General features: G+C 36.7%; 1 protein-coding gene across 2 annotated transcripts; it reads left to right on the top strand.

Annotated features, from left to right (window-relative positions):
• Positions 1–396: 396 nt before the first annotated feature.
• LOC143302991 (omega-amidase NIT2-A-like) lies at positions 397–14931 on the top strand. Of its 2 annotated transcripts, XR_013058913.1 has the most exons (5): positions 397–536; positions 5190–5374; positions 5767–5935; positions 6210–6443; positions 8248–14931. XR_013058913.1 is itself a non-coding variant. In XM_076620473.1 (4 exons), the coding sequence occupies exons 2-4, from the start codon at positions 5291–5293 to the stop codon at positions 6341–6343; spliced, it is 387 nt and encodes a 128-aa protein (XP_076476588.1). In that variant the 5' UTR covers positions 397–536; positions 5190–5290; the 3' UTR covers positions 6344–8059. The 2 variants fall into 2 exon arrangements, 1 of the variants encoding a protein (XP_076476588.1); XM_076620473.1 differs by lacking the exon at positions 8248–14931 and having other exon boundaries at positions 6210–8059.
• The last annotated feature ends 3580 nt before the right edge of the window (positions 14932–18511 follow it).

The raw sequence follows: 18511 nt of genomic DNA on the forward strand, positions 1-18511 counted from the left end.
CAAACTTTTTAACACCCAAATCTGTCGTGCACTATTGCATAAGCAGAGCCGTGGCTGATTTGCAAATGATTTGCCACATTATCCAGCGTCACTCGTCTATTCCATAGAGCATAAGTTCATGAGCACGTTCAATGTTGTCATCGTGGATGTGGACGGGCGTCCAGCTGTTTTTTCATAACACTTGTGCGATCTTCTTTGAACTTTTGTGCCCATTCAAACACACTTCGTGACAAAACACTTTCTCCATAATGTGCATTAAATCTTTGATAAATATAGGCATCAAACATAACCTCCGACCACAAGAAACGAATCACAGCATCCTGCACTGTTTTCCTGCAAATCACCATTGCAAAGCGCCATTACTCGCGCAACGGTCACAAACGAATTGACGTAACACAATGTAACCTACGCAGCAGCACTGAACAGATATTGACGTCATACGAAGAGTGCAGATGGATCAATACGGTCGACAGAAGTTTTAACTATCTGGAGTGCGGATAAATTTTTACCGAGAGTCGTATAGGAATCTATAATCTGTAAGTACACCTTTGGCTGAATGGAAATTTCTCTTACATATAGTCAAAAATGCAGAAACAGTGTATTGAATTGGAAAGTGATAAAAAATAAGTGAAGTTTCGAGGTTGCATGTGATTGCATGAGTACACAGGACGTTTTTAGCGAATAAAAAATAATTTTGAAAGACACGAGACTTATCTTGTATTTTATGCACTCTCTGTGTCCGAATTTCCAGAAGCTCTCTATCTTATGAAGTGTTTTAGATTAGCCGGAAAATTTTGTATGTACATACAAGAAGTATACGATCTAAGTGGAATATTCCATTATTCTCTTGATACAACAGAAACGAAATTTACAGAACTTCTCAGAAAGTTGGTTTATTATTACCAAATTAATAGAATTAATATACGTTTATCATCTTTACATACCTAAGTTGTGGAGGTTTATCGTGCGTAAAAAATTAGTGTCGTTTCAAAGTTACATTTCGTACATTTTAAGCCTATAATTTGTAACGTACAAAACAATGTAAATTTGAGCTGTTTCTTATCTCCACAATAAGAAAATCCAACTTTACGTTTTTTACACAATGATATTTATGGAACAGTAATATCATATTATTGCATCGCTTGGAGAATGAAGTCAAGGTACGATGTGACCCTAGTGTAAACGCTGGGATACCCAGCTGTGCCGCACTTATAAGCATAAGACACAATACCTATTAAATACGAGGTTAATTCATGTTGTATCAGCAGTGGTCCGCCGCGGTCAGCCTGAAAGGATCGTTAAATTTTTAATCAAAGATACTGAAATATATCGATCGAATTGTATTGAAATTATACTTATATACAGTAATAATCTTCTATTGACTTGTGTATTGAAATGCTCCAATTTATAATGTACATGTTATATGTATTTTGAGCAAAACTAAGATTAGAAGGAAATTAGATTAAATACCATAATGAGGTGTGAGAAGTGGGCAAAACTATTGAATTGTGTTTATCTATTATTTCTAATGTTTAAGACGTCGATTTGATGTTAATTCGAATTGACGTGTCTTCAGATACCGTATAGTTTGTAGTAACTCTGTAACTTAATTACCGTACAAGAATCCTCTCCACCCTGAGCATGTTCGGCGCATATTATACCATCAGTGATATCAGGTGCATTAGGAAATTTGGAATAAGCTATTTTGCATTCGGCGTTCTTAATCACTGGCATTTGTACTTCCATTAATGCATTACGTCGTGGTCGTCCTACGAAGAAAATAAGAAAGATATTTAAGACTGGAACTGTTTAATTTTATTATAAAATTGATATCAATTACTATATCTTAATGCTCCCTATCCAGCAACAAGGGGGTTATAGCCGACAAAGTTGCTCTTTCGTAGGGGCTCTTTCGTACAAATGGGATATACGTACCCTGAAAAATAAAAAAATAAATGAAAATGCAGGAAACGAATGACCAAAAGTATGAGAAAGAATTGTACACGCTTTATGACACAATATATGTGTACAGTAAGAAATTTCAGGATATGATACTTCAGTAATACTCAATAGCATATATATATATATTTGAGGACTTACTCGAAAATGGCACCTCCTCCACCAATCTAAGAATGGCAATATTATGATTGTGTATGCTTTCTATTCCATCCATATGTGCACAATGTGCTGCGGTCAAAACATGCCTAGCCGTTATCAGGGAACCTCCGCACTTCCATAGTGGTTTGTCTGGGTTTCGGGGATTACGAAAACCTAATGCAGCGATCCATGGCCAAGCGCCTAAAATGCAATAGTCATAGTTGTGAATATACATAATTTTTTCTCACATAATGAGTAACAACGATTATTATCTATTCGATATTCGATCATACAGCAGACGATAAGTACATACGTACAAATACTCTGAAATAGAGATTTGATAAAGACAGAAATTAAATTTTTATTCCACTGGAATAGAAATTATTAAATAATTCTATATAATTTCTATTTGAACTATACTGAACTATAAAGTTCAAACGTGTAATTTCTGCCCTAACAGTTTTTGATCTCTATCCATATTATTACTCCTATATCAATTTTTTATTTCAAGCAAAAAGATACTCTTCCTAACATGGAGTAGAAGAAAGAAATAATTCAAGTTAATAAGTAAAGTTACTACCGATAAAATCATAGCATTATTATTTAGTCTAATTGAAATGTACATTGATGTGCTGTTTAATGCCTTTAAAGTTCATTCTTTGCAGTAAATGGCTTATTATTAATCGGAAAGAAAGACATAAAACGTACCAAGTTCAGCTGGTTTACCATCGACCACCCTGGTATGAGAGACGTTGCTAAAACTACAGTATGGTGGTCGCCAAGCCTTATACTTATACACAGTTTTTATTAAAATTTCTCTCTTCTCTTTGTTTGGATCGTCCGGACAGCAAACGATCGTAACATTGCCCTGGTATCTGCACACTGATCGTCTATAAAAATCGGTGGCTGTACGGTACTGTATCTGCCATATTTCTTGCAGAGGTTTACATTTTCTGTAGTCAAGGCACCTGCCTTCTTGATTGTTCGGTGTGGTACATTCTGGATCAAACAATTTTAAAACATTTATACAGTTCAAAGATGCGTAAGAAAGCGACACCGATTACTCAACTTTCGAAGTAAAAAGCCGATCAAGTCCACCGGATTGCCCTACAGACACGTATTAATCCGTAAGAGTTAGTCATCATGTTGATAATAATTATCTAAAGAAACTTTTCACGTGAAAATATAAAATTTTAATTGATTAGATATTGTGTTAGCCATACTTAAGAAAGAAAATGAAAATGAATGAAATGAAAGAAAAGGACTACCTTCAACCTCATTTTTTAAATAAACACTTTGTCAGTTTTGCGGTAAATAACTTCTTAGGAATTCAGGACAGTTTTTAGTGAATCATTTTGTTTCGACCGTTCGCGGAGAGACGCGATCGCGGGATAGCACGTCAACGAGAGTTGTAAGTTCCCGTTACGATTAAATAATCGACACCACGAACTGATCGATCCCCTTATTTCGATTATGATAATAAGGGTAGTTCAATGAAATTCCACAGAATTAACACAAATAAATTAATGTTTATTTCAACAACTTATTAACTAGAAAGATATAAATGGAACAAAAAAAATGTAACTGCGTTTTGGTTGATAAGTAATGCGCGACATACCACATGTGTTGACGGTTCGACTTCTCGAAAAGTTCTGAACGCCTTTCGATTTTTTTCGTTTTTTCTGGAAGGCGACCCCCGCTACGTTCGGATCACGCCACATTCTTTTACGCGAGGTAAAATACGGGCCACGAGTCGACGTTTCTGGAAGTCGCCCTGCTTAATGAACCATGCGCTTGCCACTATAATGTTTGTTTGCCGGGCAGACGCGACGATCCGTCTGCGACATTATAGTGCCGCGATCGATAGTTAAGAATATGACCTATGGTAAGCCGCATGGCGTAACATTCTCCCCCCGTTGAGAGGGTACCGATCAAACTAGCGAGGTGTGGTTGAAGTTCCCATCTTATTTCGTCTCGGTGGCTAGTTGTTCGGGTTTCTCGAGATCGGGTTGAATTGGCAGTGGGACAAGCCTTTTGACGCCCCGATCCAAAATGCTCTTTGCCGTCTGAACTGTAGCTGTCCGGATGACACCATCGGCGCCTGGATGAACCTTGATAACTCGGCCCAGAGGCCAATGCATGGAGGGAACGTTGTCCTCTCTGAGGATGACGATTGTGCCCTTTTGGATGCTGTGTCCACCCTTGCTCCATTTATTGCGGTTGGTTAGCTCGTTCAAATACTCCTTATGCCAGCGGTTCCAAAAATGTTGTTTAAGCTGTTGGATATGCTGCCATTTGGAGAGTCGGTTCGATGGAATGTCCCTGAAATCTCGATCACGTAAGCACATTAATGAATCGCCAATGAGGAAATGTCCGGGAGTGAGGGCTAGGAGATCATTTGGATCGGTGGAGATAGAAGTTAGCGGGCGGGAATTGAGGACTGCTTCTATTTCTATGATAAGAGTATTACGGTGTTAAGCTCATATGTTTCTGTTTCTCCACTCGCGCTGCGCCATAATATCCTTTGATATTTCCGATCCTCTGGTCGTACGAGGAATTGCCGATACATTTTCTCGATGTCGCCAGTGAGTACGTACTGATGAGCGCGGAATCTAATTAATATACAAAATAAATTGTGAATTGAGTCGAGAATATAGGATTTCCCCATTTTCATGATTATCGTGATTTTTGTATAAATATATTTTTTAAGATACTAATAATTAGGTACTTATAAATTAGTATTATCAATTATTTTGCATTTATAATTCCGCCTCTAGTATAAGTGTTAATTGAAAACTAACTTTATGTTTCAAAAAGTACTAGCAAAGTCGTTGAGTAACAAGCCACTGATGCTAACACAAATAGCATTGTCGTAATTAAGTATTTCTAAATATTCATTTTTCATTTTGAACCTGTAGAAACAATTTATTATATATACTATTAGCTAAGTAATTGCATATTTAATTAAGTCGAAATATAAAACTTAGTTATTTTGATAATTTAGAAAATAAAAAACTGACAAACATTTCAATTTAATTTATGGTTGGAACAAAAGACAGTTATTTTTCATTAATTGAAATATTGCAATGCAGAGTACTTTCCAAAATACGCCGAGAGTATTCCTGATGGTGAAACGAGCGTTGCTTCATCGAATGCAGCTAAAGAAAACAACATCTATGTAGTTGGTGGTACGATGCCTGAAATAGAGGGCGATAAATTGTACAATACCTGTACTATTTGGGGTCCCGATGGAACTTTGATAGCAAGACACCGAAAGGTAAGTAATATATTCCTTTATGGCTTTGAAGTTGAAAATATTGGGGTGAAGAAAGTGACTCTATCTAGGAATAATTTAGGAATATACATATGTACATACGTATACTATAACCAATTCTATAATTTACGGTTTATAAAATACGTTATGATACGGGAAACGCCCATTTTTGTTGTAATGTGTTTGTTGTTGTATAAATTTTTCACATACGAAAATACTTATTTTTTCTCCTTTTTAAACATTATTAAATGATAAGATTTTTTAATAAAAGAAAGTGATAAAAACGCTGTCAGTTATTAAATAAAAAATAATTAAAGTTTAGGAGTTGGTAACTTTGATATTAAATTACAAAAGTTGCAGCAATAGAATTAGCTACCACATTTTTATGTTATTAGGTACATCTATTCGACATCGACATTCCTAATAAGATTACTTTTCGAGAGAGTGATTCACTCAGTCCTGGTAACTCCCTAACGACGTTCGATGTGAAGGGCTGCAAAATAGGTATTGGCATTTGCTATGATATTAGATTCGAGGAAATGGCACGCATTTATCGGAACAAAGGTACAGTAACTTAACCGATCAATACTTAACTAGCAAAAAATTAAATATCTTTCTTAAATATATTCTATATAAAATTAATATAATCTGTAACTCTGTATAAAAAGAAGCTTAATTTAAAAAACCAGTATATTTGCTGAAAATGAAACAAATAAAAGAATTAAAAGCACAATAAGAGGACTGTCCCCGCATATTCAGAAATGATGGAATGTGAACCGTGCAACTACGAAGATAATTGGTATTCGGTGGCTTCATATTTCCTGCTTCTCTGGGTTAGGTTGCCAAATGCTGATATATCCAGCGGCATTCAATATGACCACTGGACCATTGCACTGGTCTTTACTTCAGCGTTCCAGAGCGAATGATAATCAATTATACGTTGCCTGCATATCACCGGCTCGTGTTCCTTAAGCAAGTTACGTCGCATGGGGACATACACAGTTGACCAATCCCTGGGGAAAGATTCTTTACGATTTGGAAACTCAAGAGAATATGGCAGTCACCGATATCGGTAATTTACAGCTTAAAATTAAAAGCGAGAGATCCATGATGTAATTAATTTTTAGTCTCGTTAATTTATCGATTTAGCCATCTTCCTCTGTATTTGTTGAATTTATTAGTAAGCATTACTTATTACTTCGTATGTTTCTTTTTTCTATCAGATGTAAAAGTTGTTGAGGAAGTAAGGGCTCAGATACCTACATTTTCTCAGAGACGTACAGATTTGTACGACACTGTCTGTAAGAAGGAGTAACTCTACACTAAAAGAGAAAATGTTTTTTTATAATATTTCTACTACCATATCCTTTTTTTGTGAATTATTACTAATTTCTTATCATTTGTACTAAATGAATGACTCAATTAAGAAAACCAAAACGTTATAAATAATAATCTGTATATCTTGTGTATCAACATGTAATTGGATATTATAATAATATAGGAATGCTATAATAATATAGGATAATAATATAGGAGAATAATAATATAGAAAAAAATACATGCTTTTAAACACCTTTAATATCGATCACATAAATTGTTATAATTCACAATGATTACGCATACATAAAACACCCCTTGATAGTAAAATTTACGATCAGAAGGCAATTACGTATCGTTTAACAACATTTAATTTATAACACCTTTTAAACATTTAGACAGATTAACACATAACACTTCTTATATATAAACATCAATTCGAAGTTATCAGCTTGGAGAAATTGGTCGATTAATACCTGTAGATTGTCTGTCTCGATGAAAGACTTAAAGAGAGCAAAAACATGATAATGCCGCTAATATAATATTCCTTCTTTCTTGTATCTGTCTGCCTCTCAGGTCGTTTTACTAATTACAATAAGTAATTTCGACTTCTTTGCGCTCTCTTTTAACGTATTCGAGACCGAAAGAAATTCATATCAGTCAGTAGGCAAGGGTATAATATACATATTTTATATATAACTTATGTAGTAATGTATATATCATGTTAATTTCATATTTTTTTCAATATAGAATATTGAATATTTCAATATATTATATATATATATATATATAACTGTACATAATACATTATAGAATAACATAGTATATAATTTTATATTTTAAAAATATGAGGCATACTATTTAAGATTGTCATCGATTTAAAATCAAAGTATGAAAAGGATACCCTGGAGAGAGTAAAACACAGAATCATTCCAACTAAACATTCAGATCGTACCGACACCTAGGTATCGTCTTACAATTAAATCTCGGTCTCGAATGGATTAAAATGAAATACATACTTGCAGCTTCAACATCTTCAATATCGAGGAGATTCAAACTTTACAAATAAATGTAAATTGCGATGTAAAACAAAGCGATGTAAAAATGGAAAAAGGAGGAAAGAAGGAACAGGGAAGCAAAGAGAAGAAACGAATTTTTCATTTTCTCTTGCCAGGAATATAAGATGCTAAGTAATCTTCCTAAGTAATCTCCTCCAGCTTTTTCTAGTTTGATCAATAATTATTAGTACATGTTAGGAAAACAAATACAATTTTTGTTCTCAAGCGAGGTATAATTTAAATTTTGTATGTACACAAAAATGTTAAATATCTGTAATAAACATGGTATAATCAATTTTTTTACATAAAATTATATTGTATAGGCTATTGTTATTTAAACATTTTAAATTGGATGAAGAAAAAAAATGACGCAAATAAAACGTAGGACATTTTAATTAAAGAGACTAATATAGAGATTTATCTACTTAACTGTGATTAAATCATCTCCACTTAACGCTCTACCTCTTCTATTAATTATGCTTCGTTAAACTATGATTACAGAGTGTTTCTTCGACCAATCGCGGGGAGACGTAATCGCAAGGAGAGACGTCAACGGGGGTCGTAAATCCCCGTTACGATTATAACAATCGACACCACGAGTTGATCGATCCCCTGATTTCCGTTGAGATAATAAGGGTGATTGAGGTTGTATAACCCTGTGATTCACAGAATTATAAATTATATGTTTCCAGCACTTAGATTACACTGACGGAGAGAAATAAGTAATTAACAACTTGTCGCACGAAGCTAAGATAGATATGTGCGTTAGAGCAGGGCTCTTATAAGTGGATTCAGTGTATTAGTGGACGTAGCACTATGAGATATTTAGGAGAGGAAATGTATGCTCGACAATACCGAGACCGACTCTCGCGTTATGCTTAGACTGCCCCGCTGGGCATTAGCGTATACTTAGTAGTTGACTTTTGAACGATGTAGAAGAAGTGAAGTTGAGTGACGATGCTGTGTCGGAGGAAAGCTAAGGATGGGTGTGTCTAGCGCACGGGACCATCGGATTTGTTGGTGCCGATGTTAGTTAAGAGAGTGAGGGAAACAGGTTTCGCTGTTAATTGGTTAACCGAAGGGTCTTAACCGCCCTCGAGAGAAAGTGGTTAGTGGGAGGAAAGTTGCAGCGCACGTGAGAAAACTAACTTTCCCTTGTCCCGCCGTAGTAGACAATAGTCTTTAGAAATTCTTCGGACACAGATGTTTGTTTGTTTTGAAGGACCTTAGCAGGCAAGTGACTCGGGTTTATGACGGGTGCTTAAGGATATTGAGGGTACGCCGTACGGAAAGGCGGACATCTGGTGTCCGTCTGGCCCGCGGTGTGTGACCTGGGCCAGGCAGAGAGGCCCGGCGTAACACAGAGGATGGGTTTTTTGATAAAATGACATTCTGACAAATATATATAGATCGATATATATAGATATAGATAGACAAATATATAGATTTTTACAACAGTAGTTATGAATGAACAGTAGTTATTGTATCAATTCCGTTCTTCAGAAGCTTCATTTGTGAAAAGACAATTGACCAGAATATGGATTCACTGTAGTTATAGCTATAGGATTTCAATCTAGTTGACAGACTTGCTTTACGTAGAGAATATCTGTCTCTTGTTCTACCTTATCGCGATTCTCTCCTCATCTTATACGCTTTGTCGAGCAAAGTAATATTGGCATATATCTCGGTTCTGGTTACAATCATTAGTTTCCGCCTAAACGGTTAGAATCACATAGCTCGCGCTCTACTCTCGTTTATTCAACATTCAGGCCATATGGTCGCATGCGACGAGTTTTATGTTAATTCCGACCGATTACAATACCTTTCTTTCGTTTACAAGGAACGACGAGACTGGCAGTTGCGTGATTTCCAATGCAAAAGCCGCGATATCTGCACGATAACCTAACCTCAACCGATTTTGTTGTACTATTCTTATGTGGACTTCGTTTGTACCACTTTCGTAACAAAAATAGAATACGTAGAACACAGCATTCCGTTATGCGATATTGTCGATTCCTAACATCCGAAAAATCAGAGATAATTATTTCCCTACAGTTGTACATTTGTGTGAAAAATTACGAACGTAAAGTTGTTTGGTGCATGCACAGTCCTCCCCTCCCCTGCATTTGCGTGGACATGCTAGAAAGATTCACTTTTCCACGGTGAAACTGTATGTATTATAATTTCATTTTTACAAAGGTCGAACATCCTACTATGCATAAATTTAATATTAATATAAGCAGGTTTCGTGTTAAGTATTACATCTGACGTATAAGCACACGTGTGTACGAGCCTTGGTTTTAAATGTCTTATAGTAGACACCGAAAAGATTATTCAATTGGATATCTGACTCAACATCAATATTTTACTAGGAGATAACATGTTAAGAACACGTTGGTGGATGACATGGGAGATGATGAATGAAGACATACTTCTGTGAGATGCATAAAATAGTAGTCAGAACGTATTTTGGCGCTTGGGGACAGCAACAGCTTTTTTTTTTTATTTATTTGTTGGAATACAATCAATTCTCGCGTTGAGAATTTTCAGTAATTTTTCTGGCGTGGCGCAGTGACATGGCTGTTTATTTACAATAAGTTAATACTTATTATAGATAGGTATAATTTATAAGTATTATAAGTAAGTGGATATACTTAATTTGGATAATTAAATGAATCTAACGTTTAGGTCTAGCGGGTAGTGCCTCTTCAGCCTGCGAATCTGGTCCGTCGTATCGAGTAGTCCAGTGATTAGGGGGTTTCGGTGTTTCTTGACTCTTTTGCTATATCTGCCGCTATATTTTGCTATTTCCTCTTTGACTGTAGGTATCTTGAGGTCGCGATGGATGGTTTCGTTGGTAACATACCAAGGTGCGTCTATTAAGGCTCTTAGCGTTTTCGATTGGAATCGTTGTAGTATTTCGATGTTGGAGTTACTTGCTGTTCCCCATCGCTTCCTATATCCCTATATTCCGTACTTGCTTCGCTTGGTACTTTTATAATTTTCGCAATTACAATAAAAAATTTAATTCTTAACAGATTAAAGATTTAACCTCTTGCTTTATAGTGTACAATAATTTTTTTTTTTCTTTCTTTTGTATAGGTTATGTGATCCATAGTTTGAGTAAGTAGTACATATATATATATATATATATATATATATATATATTTACGTGACAAGCTTTCATTTCAATCTATATTTAAGATTAATATTTTATCAGTTTCTGTTCGTAACAACATCGAAGTAGTCAATAAGTTTGAAGAGTATAATTAAGGAAGTTATGAAGCAAGAGGTTAAGAACAAATTCTTAAAGAGGTTATGTACAACTCAGTAGTACTGCTTTACATTACTTTGCGAATTACTTTTCAAGCATAAAAATAGTTTAACAGCCACTTATAGTTACTTCCTTACCATTACATTCATTAAATTCGTTTGATTTTGTAAACAAAATAACCACGCTGACCAGTCTCTTATTTAAAATAGAATTATTTTGTCATATATCCAACAGTTTACTTTCTCTTCGTAAATATTATTAATAATTTTATCAATTTCGTATACTTCCATCCTTCGTATAAGTGACAATGAATCACAAGAGTTTCATAGCAATATTGAACAACATACAGTCAACTACAACACCATTAGATACATCCACCATACAGTCAACTACAACACCATTAGATAACAGCAATACAATAGATTATAATTTTCTACGTGTCATTGATTCATCGTCATCATTTTCCATTTTTTTAGCATATGTAAAAACGTATCTGACGTAATCTTACCTCGCTCTTTGAGTACAAAAATCCATTCAAATGAAACAAAGGGAAAATAAATAAGAAAACAAACACTCACATACGAATCTTCATTACATAACTGTATGTACTCCTCGAGGTATAATTACTCAGACACGTTACAGCGTACCTTCTTCGTTCCCTGATGGCTGATGTTGATCGTTGACGTTTATAATGAAAGAATTTCGTCAACGGCGCCATCTGGATCCCTGTTGAAAAATTAAAATAGCCGCAACAGCACCATTAAGCTCATCGCCCAGAGTAGCGTTTGTTCATGAGTCGTGGAGGAATTATTATCATCAACGACATAAATTTTACCAGTTCCGGTAATGTTCTTTATATGGTCCAGGCATTCGAAATCGCAACATCGCTTTCCAAGACGGAATTTCTTGCATGTCTGTAGTAAAAAGAAATCGAATCTGGTCCGTCGTATCGAGTAGTCCAGTGATTAGCGGGTTTCGGTGTTTCTTGACTCTTTTGCTATATCTGTCGCTATATTTTGCTATTTCCTCTTTGACTGTAGATATCTTGAGGTCGCGATGGATGGTTTCGTTGGTAACATACCAAGGTGCGTCTATTAAGGCTCTTAGCGTTTTCGATTGGAATCGTTGTAGTATTTCGATGTTGGAGTTACTTGGACAGCAACAGCTGGTGATACTGTCATACACCTCCATTTATAAACTTTCGAAAATCGATGTGACCTTCAAACTTTAGTGTATTCTGTTTCACAGCACAAAATGTTTCCGAAACGTACGTTTATTGTTACAATGAACTTGACTAATGGCTCTGAAATACTATCCTTGAAAAAACAATGGGGGAATTGGAGCAAAAAAAAGAAGGAAATAAACAAAGACCTTGTTGGTTCGTAAAAATAAAATATGCTACAGGAAAAACTTTTTCCAACGGATTGAGATGCGACAAGCTTTAAAAGCTATGACGCGAATCGAGCGTTTGTCTACAAGAGCGCATTTTCGGTGGATATATATGTCGGAATGACATTGGGGATAGGGTTGTCGGTGTTTGAGGAGTCTTCATTGAAGGTAGCCATCGTTGCGGTGTAACGAAGATACGATTTATTGACACAGGTATGAATAACACAGGTTTGACAATCTACCACGGCGGTGAGACGTCCGCGACACTAGTGACAGTGGTCTCCGGTTCAATAACGAATCCGCGGCCAACGGGATGACAGATGGGCGTTCTCGCTGAATCTAAGTCTGACTCGTAAAAATAATTGCTGAGCGCAAAGACGTTACTCTTTGGTCGACGGGAGCGCGTAAAAGAATGCCCGTCCCGTCCCGATGATGCCACAGAGGAAAACTATAATGGGGTGTGTCTAAGGACACGAGATCATCGGATTCGTCGAGGAAAGCCTTCGTTTAGGAAGTAAGGGAAATTGACGTTGCTGCTAATTGGTCAATCTCCATATCGGTGGTTAGAAAAAGATGCTAGCCGCCCTCGAGGGAAAGTTGCTAGTGGGAGACGCCGCTCGTTGAAAAATATGTCTCCCCTATCTTCCCGTAGTTGGGACAAAGACTGTTTGTCTGTTTGAAGGACTTTAGTTAACTAAACCTTAAGATTTATAACGGGCCCTCGGGCTAGCCGAACATGTACTGCGGAGACGCATCGACATCTGGCAATCATCTTACTCGAAGAATAGGGTCTGCGTGTGGCGAGCCACGGGACAGAAACCGTTGGAATGTTTACTGTCGCGTGTCGCCACGAATACTTCTTTTAAGGAGAGCTATAGAATTACTCCATACCTTTGTTAGGCAAAGCGTTCATCCCTTGACCGCGGCTACGTTGGGCGACAGACTGTCACCTCGAGCCAAAGCTCACCGTCACTAATCTCGAACAATTACAATCGGATTGAATAACTACAATAGTTTAGTTACAGTTATAGTAGACTTTAGATTGCAATGTTGCGGGGCTATCCAAAGGTTTCGGTGTCCTTTCATCTCCGACATATAGATATACATGTATATGTGACGAAATATACTAAAGCAATATTGACCCTTTGTCGCTGAAAGTATCAAACTACAAAACTTCCTTTCAAATTTTCAGAATAAGGAAATCAGGATCATGATAAATAATTGGAACATAATTAAAAATAATATATCTTCTCTATAAGATAATGAATACATTGGTTCATTTAATTTTTATGGATATTCAAACGCTTCTGTGAAATAAAACGTCAAGATTATAGAGTATAAAATTCATAGCTATGAAATAACTAAAACTCTGATGTATTATTAAAAATATACGTTAGGTTGTATGTAGTGATACATACAAAGATTACATGTACAAACCCATAATTAACACAATGCTACCGCAACCATTCTGCAATCTACCTTGCCCAAAACACTCTTCCAGTCACCTCCAAACTCTTCAATTCTCTCCACCTAACCACCCACAAACCATTCACAAACATGCAATTCTCGACAAAAGAAGAACTTATCGTCAGTTGTCCTTAACATCTCGTTCATTCATTTGGTCCCTATCCCCCTATTTCCTCCCACTGCGATGATCGCACTACATTTTTCCACGTCTCTATTCTATTCTCTGGATGATCTGAATTCTCGAGCAGTCGAGTGACGATTGATCTGTACAATTGATCGATTTCTTTTTACTACAGACATGCAAGAAATTCCGTGTTGGAGAGCGATGTTGCGAGTTCGAGTGCCTGGACCATATAAAGAACATTACCGGAACTGGTAAAATTTATGTCGTTGATGATAATAATTCCTCCACGACTCACGAACAAACGCTACTCTGGGTGATGAGCTTAATGGTGCTGTTGCGGCTATTTTAATTTTTCAACAAGGATCCAGATGGCGCCGTTGACGAAATTCTTTCATTATAAACGTCAACGATCAACATCAGCCATCAGGGAACGAAGAAGGTACGCTGTAACGTGTCTGAGTAATTATACCTCGAGGAGTACATACAGTTATGTAATGAAGATTCGTATGTGAGTGTTTGTTTTCTTATTTATTTTCCCTTTGTTTCATTTGAATGGATTTTTGTACTCAAAGAGCGAGGTAAGATTACGTCAGATACGTTTTTACATATGCTAAAAAAATGGAAAATGATGACGATGAATCAATGACACGTAGAAAATTATAATCTATTGTATTGCTGTTATCTAATGGTGTTGTAGTTGACTGTATGGTGGATGTATCTAATGGTGTTGTAGTTGACTGTATGTTGTTCAATATTGCTATGAAACTCTTCTGATTCATTGTCACTTATACGAAGGATGGAAGTATACGAATTGGGAGAAGTCAGGTTGAGAGATGCAAGATTTATACGCTCGTTCTGTCAGTTATCCCAGTGTCTGTTACGCGATAGAAAATGAACGAACTGAATAATAAATGCATTATCGGCATGAAGATTGCTTGATGTAGGCCACCGCTTTTTTCCTATCCTTCCGATACCATTTTTCTTTTTTTTTTTTTTCGCGAAACACTTTGCTAGTCGTGAGAAGCAGCAATTCCCTTCTGCGAATCAATTACGGTTCACGAGAAATTGTATTATAGCCTGGAACGTATTCAAATTATCTTCAATTATTCTCGGCTGTTTCCATTTCCATTCGTCTCTTACGTAAGTACTCGTTTGATGTACGTACATAGCGAGACAGTAATCGTTAACACCTTTAATGTCTTCAGTATTATAGAATAAGACGCGAAAATACGTTGAAACCTGACTTTTAGATTCGCGAGACTCTATAAGGCTTCGAAAGTCTCTTGTTTCAGGCCGAATAAAAAATTGTAGATGAAGAATTGCATTGCGAGGTCTGTTAAGGAAAATTTTAAATCGTATCGTTGTAATAGGATTATTTCAGCGAGGGAAATTACGTGTTGCGTGCGAAGCCACGAGCTTTCTTTCAGGCTAATATACATAATTGTCCTATCGAACTTTCCATCTAAACCGTTGCGCTCACACGTGGATTTTGCATTTCAATTTTCTTACTTACAGTCCAGTGAGACCAAGTTAAATTTTTCAGCCCTCCGAGGTAGAATATGTTTTATAGAGAGACGTACAACGCCATGAAGGGGAGACAGATCAATAAATTGGGTTATCTTTAAATTACTGACAATCATTTCATCGACGCGGTTTCACCGACACCGAGTCCCCCGGCAACGTCTGTCAAAGCTTATTTACCGATACACTAAAATCAACCACAATCATTTTACCGACCTCTTCCTTTGCTGACAGTTATTATACTCGCTGTCATATGTTATCGTTGATTATACATCTTTATTTACAAATTCGTTCCTGTGTATAACGAAACAAAGGAAGAAACGAAAATGATACGTTTCATGACGCATTGTTAAATTATTAATTAACGAGAATTACATATCTACATGAATGCTTTGAAATGTCAGTTATAATTCATGAAAATGGACACAAGCCATTTTACTATACATAAATAGAATTATAAAGACATGTTACGTACTAATGCTTTTACGAAATATATTTCTGTATACGTTTGACGTTTCTGTATTATTCCTTATGTGCTTTCTGCGCTTGTGTTTAGCTCGTCGGAAGTAAAAATACGTTAAGCGAATCAGCTAATCTATTCGAGCGTTTCAATGGCTCAGTCTTCTCTTATGCAACTACCAAAAGAGAAGATAAGTCTTTGGTTATACAACATTTCATAACGTCCAAAGTAACGGGGCACTAATTAGTTGAAACTTTAACACAGATCAGATATCAGTCATCGTCCGTAAATACATTTATTACGATCGTTTAAAGTTTAAAGAAACACCGTTATAAAGTCGTAATACGAGACAAAGCGAAGGGAAAGTAAACTGTTGGATATATGACAAAATAATTCTATTTTAAATAAGAGACTGGTCAGCGTGGTTATTTTGTTTACAAAATCAAACGAATTTAATGAATGTAATGGTAAGGAAGTAACTATAAGTGGCTGTTAAACTATTTTTATGCTTGAAAAGTAATTCGCAAAGTAATGTAAAGCAGTACTACTGAGTTGTACATAACCTCTTTAAGAATTTGTTCTTAACCTCTTGCTTCATAACTTCCTTAATTATACTCTTCAAACTTATTGACTACTTCGATGTTGTTACGAACAGAAACTGATAAAATATTAATCTTAAATATAGATTGAAATGAAAGCTTGTCACGTAAATATATATATATATATATATATATATATATATATATGTACTACTTACTCAAACTATGGATCACATAACCTATACAAAAAAAAAGAAAAAAAAAATTATGGTACACTATAAAGCAAGAAGTTAAATCTTTAATCTGTTAAGAATTAAATTTTTTATTGTAAGTGCGAAAATTATAAAAGTACCAAGCGAAGCAAGTACGGGATATATGCGGAATATGAATCGCTCAACGAACCAAAGAGCGGCTCAGTGACAAAATTAGTAAAGTAAAGACCACAAATATTACAACATTATATTCTACCACAAAATAATTCTCTATACAAAAAAGGTACACAACGAATCGATTTTTCACAACGATAAGAGTCAACAGAACCAATCAAGACCAGGCGAGACTCTCATAAGACAACGATATCAGAGGGATCAAATCAGCGACTTCAATCTATGTTACAGAGTATAGTTATCAAGAAAAATTGCTCTTTTCATGAAAAGTATGGTAATGATACTCTTATAATACATTGTATATCTGGCAGTCGGATGTGCCCGTGGCCATCGGAAATGTAAAGACGACGCTTTTAGAAAGTGATAGCGCCATCGCGTTTTAAAAACGCGTTAGAAGAAGGACGGTTTCGCTATCCAAGGCGAATCGAAAAGTGTGCGTGTTGCGAGAATCAGAGTTGATCGAGACGTCGAAGCATAGAGTCGTTAGAATTGAGTTGCGAGTGTTGTCGAGTGTTAGAGTTGCTAGTGAGAGAGAGAGAGAGAGAGAGAGAGAGAGAGAGTTACCAAATAGTTGTCAAGTTATTTGTTGTAAATACGAGCGTTGCATTTAGTTTTCCTGTTAATCAAACATCGTTTCTCTGTCTAACTAATATCTGTATTTTCAATCCATTATTAATATATTCCGATATTACAAGTGGGGGCTCGTCCGGGATTGAATAAGACAGAGAAACGATACGATTGAACGGAGCTATTTGTGCGGGAGTAGAAAAGAATAGAATAAAATGGCAAACGTTGAAGACGAACGATTGTCGGGTGAAGAGAATTTGACGCTGGAGGAGCTGAGGAGTAAGCTCGCACAGATGAATCTGCCTATATCCGGTGCGAGATCAGTGCTGGTTGCCAGGTTGAACAGAGCGTGCAAACCTGGTCGATCTACTCCTAAGGATTCGAAGCGTGGCGAAGAACCAACAAACCAGCGAGATCTAAGAAGCAAGCAGAGAGCCGAACGCAGTCAAGAGGGAGAGGAAGACCTTGAGAAGCTGAGGACGAAAGAGCTGAGAGCGCGTCTCGTTAGCTTGGGGTTGAAGGTAACGGGAAGAAAATCCGAACTACGCGCGCGGCTACAGGCGGCCCTAGAAGGAGACGATGTATCGTCGGAAGAAGAGAGCTCCGACGAAAGTGAAGGGGAGGACGATAAACAAGGCGCGCGAGAATACAGGAGAGGCACGCGAGCGGTGTATCAGGACCGCGATGAGTATCACCAGAAGGTATGCGTCGGTTCGATGTTGAGTCTTAAAGACGTGGAAGACTCATTAGAGAAATTCAGCGGGGATGATCTGCTGAGTGTAAATCAGTGGGTGGAAGACTTCGAGGAAATGGTAGAAGTGTGGGGTTGGTCAGACGCCCACATGGTGGCCTATGCTAAGAAATTACTCGCAGGCTCCGCTCAGGCCTTCGTACGACAAGAGCGATGCGCGAAGTTCTGGGCAAAGCTAAAAGAGGCGTTGAGGAATGAGTTTGAAAATGTAGTAAGCGACCAACAGATACATGGCGAGTTATCCCATAGAAAGAAGAAAGCAGATGAGAGTCTGCAACAATATATGT

This window comes from Bombus vancouverensis, chromosome 8 (genome assembly GCF_051014615.1).
Source record: "Bombus vancouverensis nearcticus chromosome 8, iyBomVanc1_principal, whole genome shotgun sequence".
In the NCBI taxonomy this organism is placed as follows: domain Eukaryota; kingdom Metazoa; phylum Arthropoda; class Insecta; order Hymenoptera; family Apidae; genus Bombus; species Bombus vancouverensis.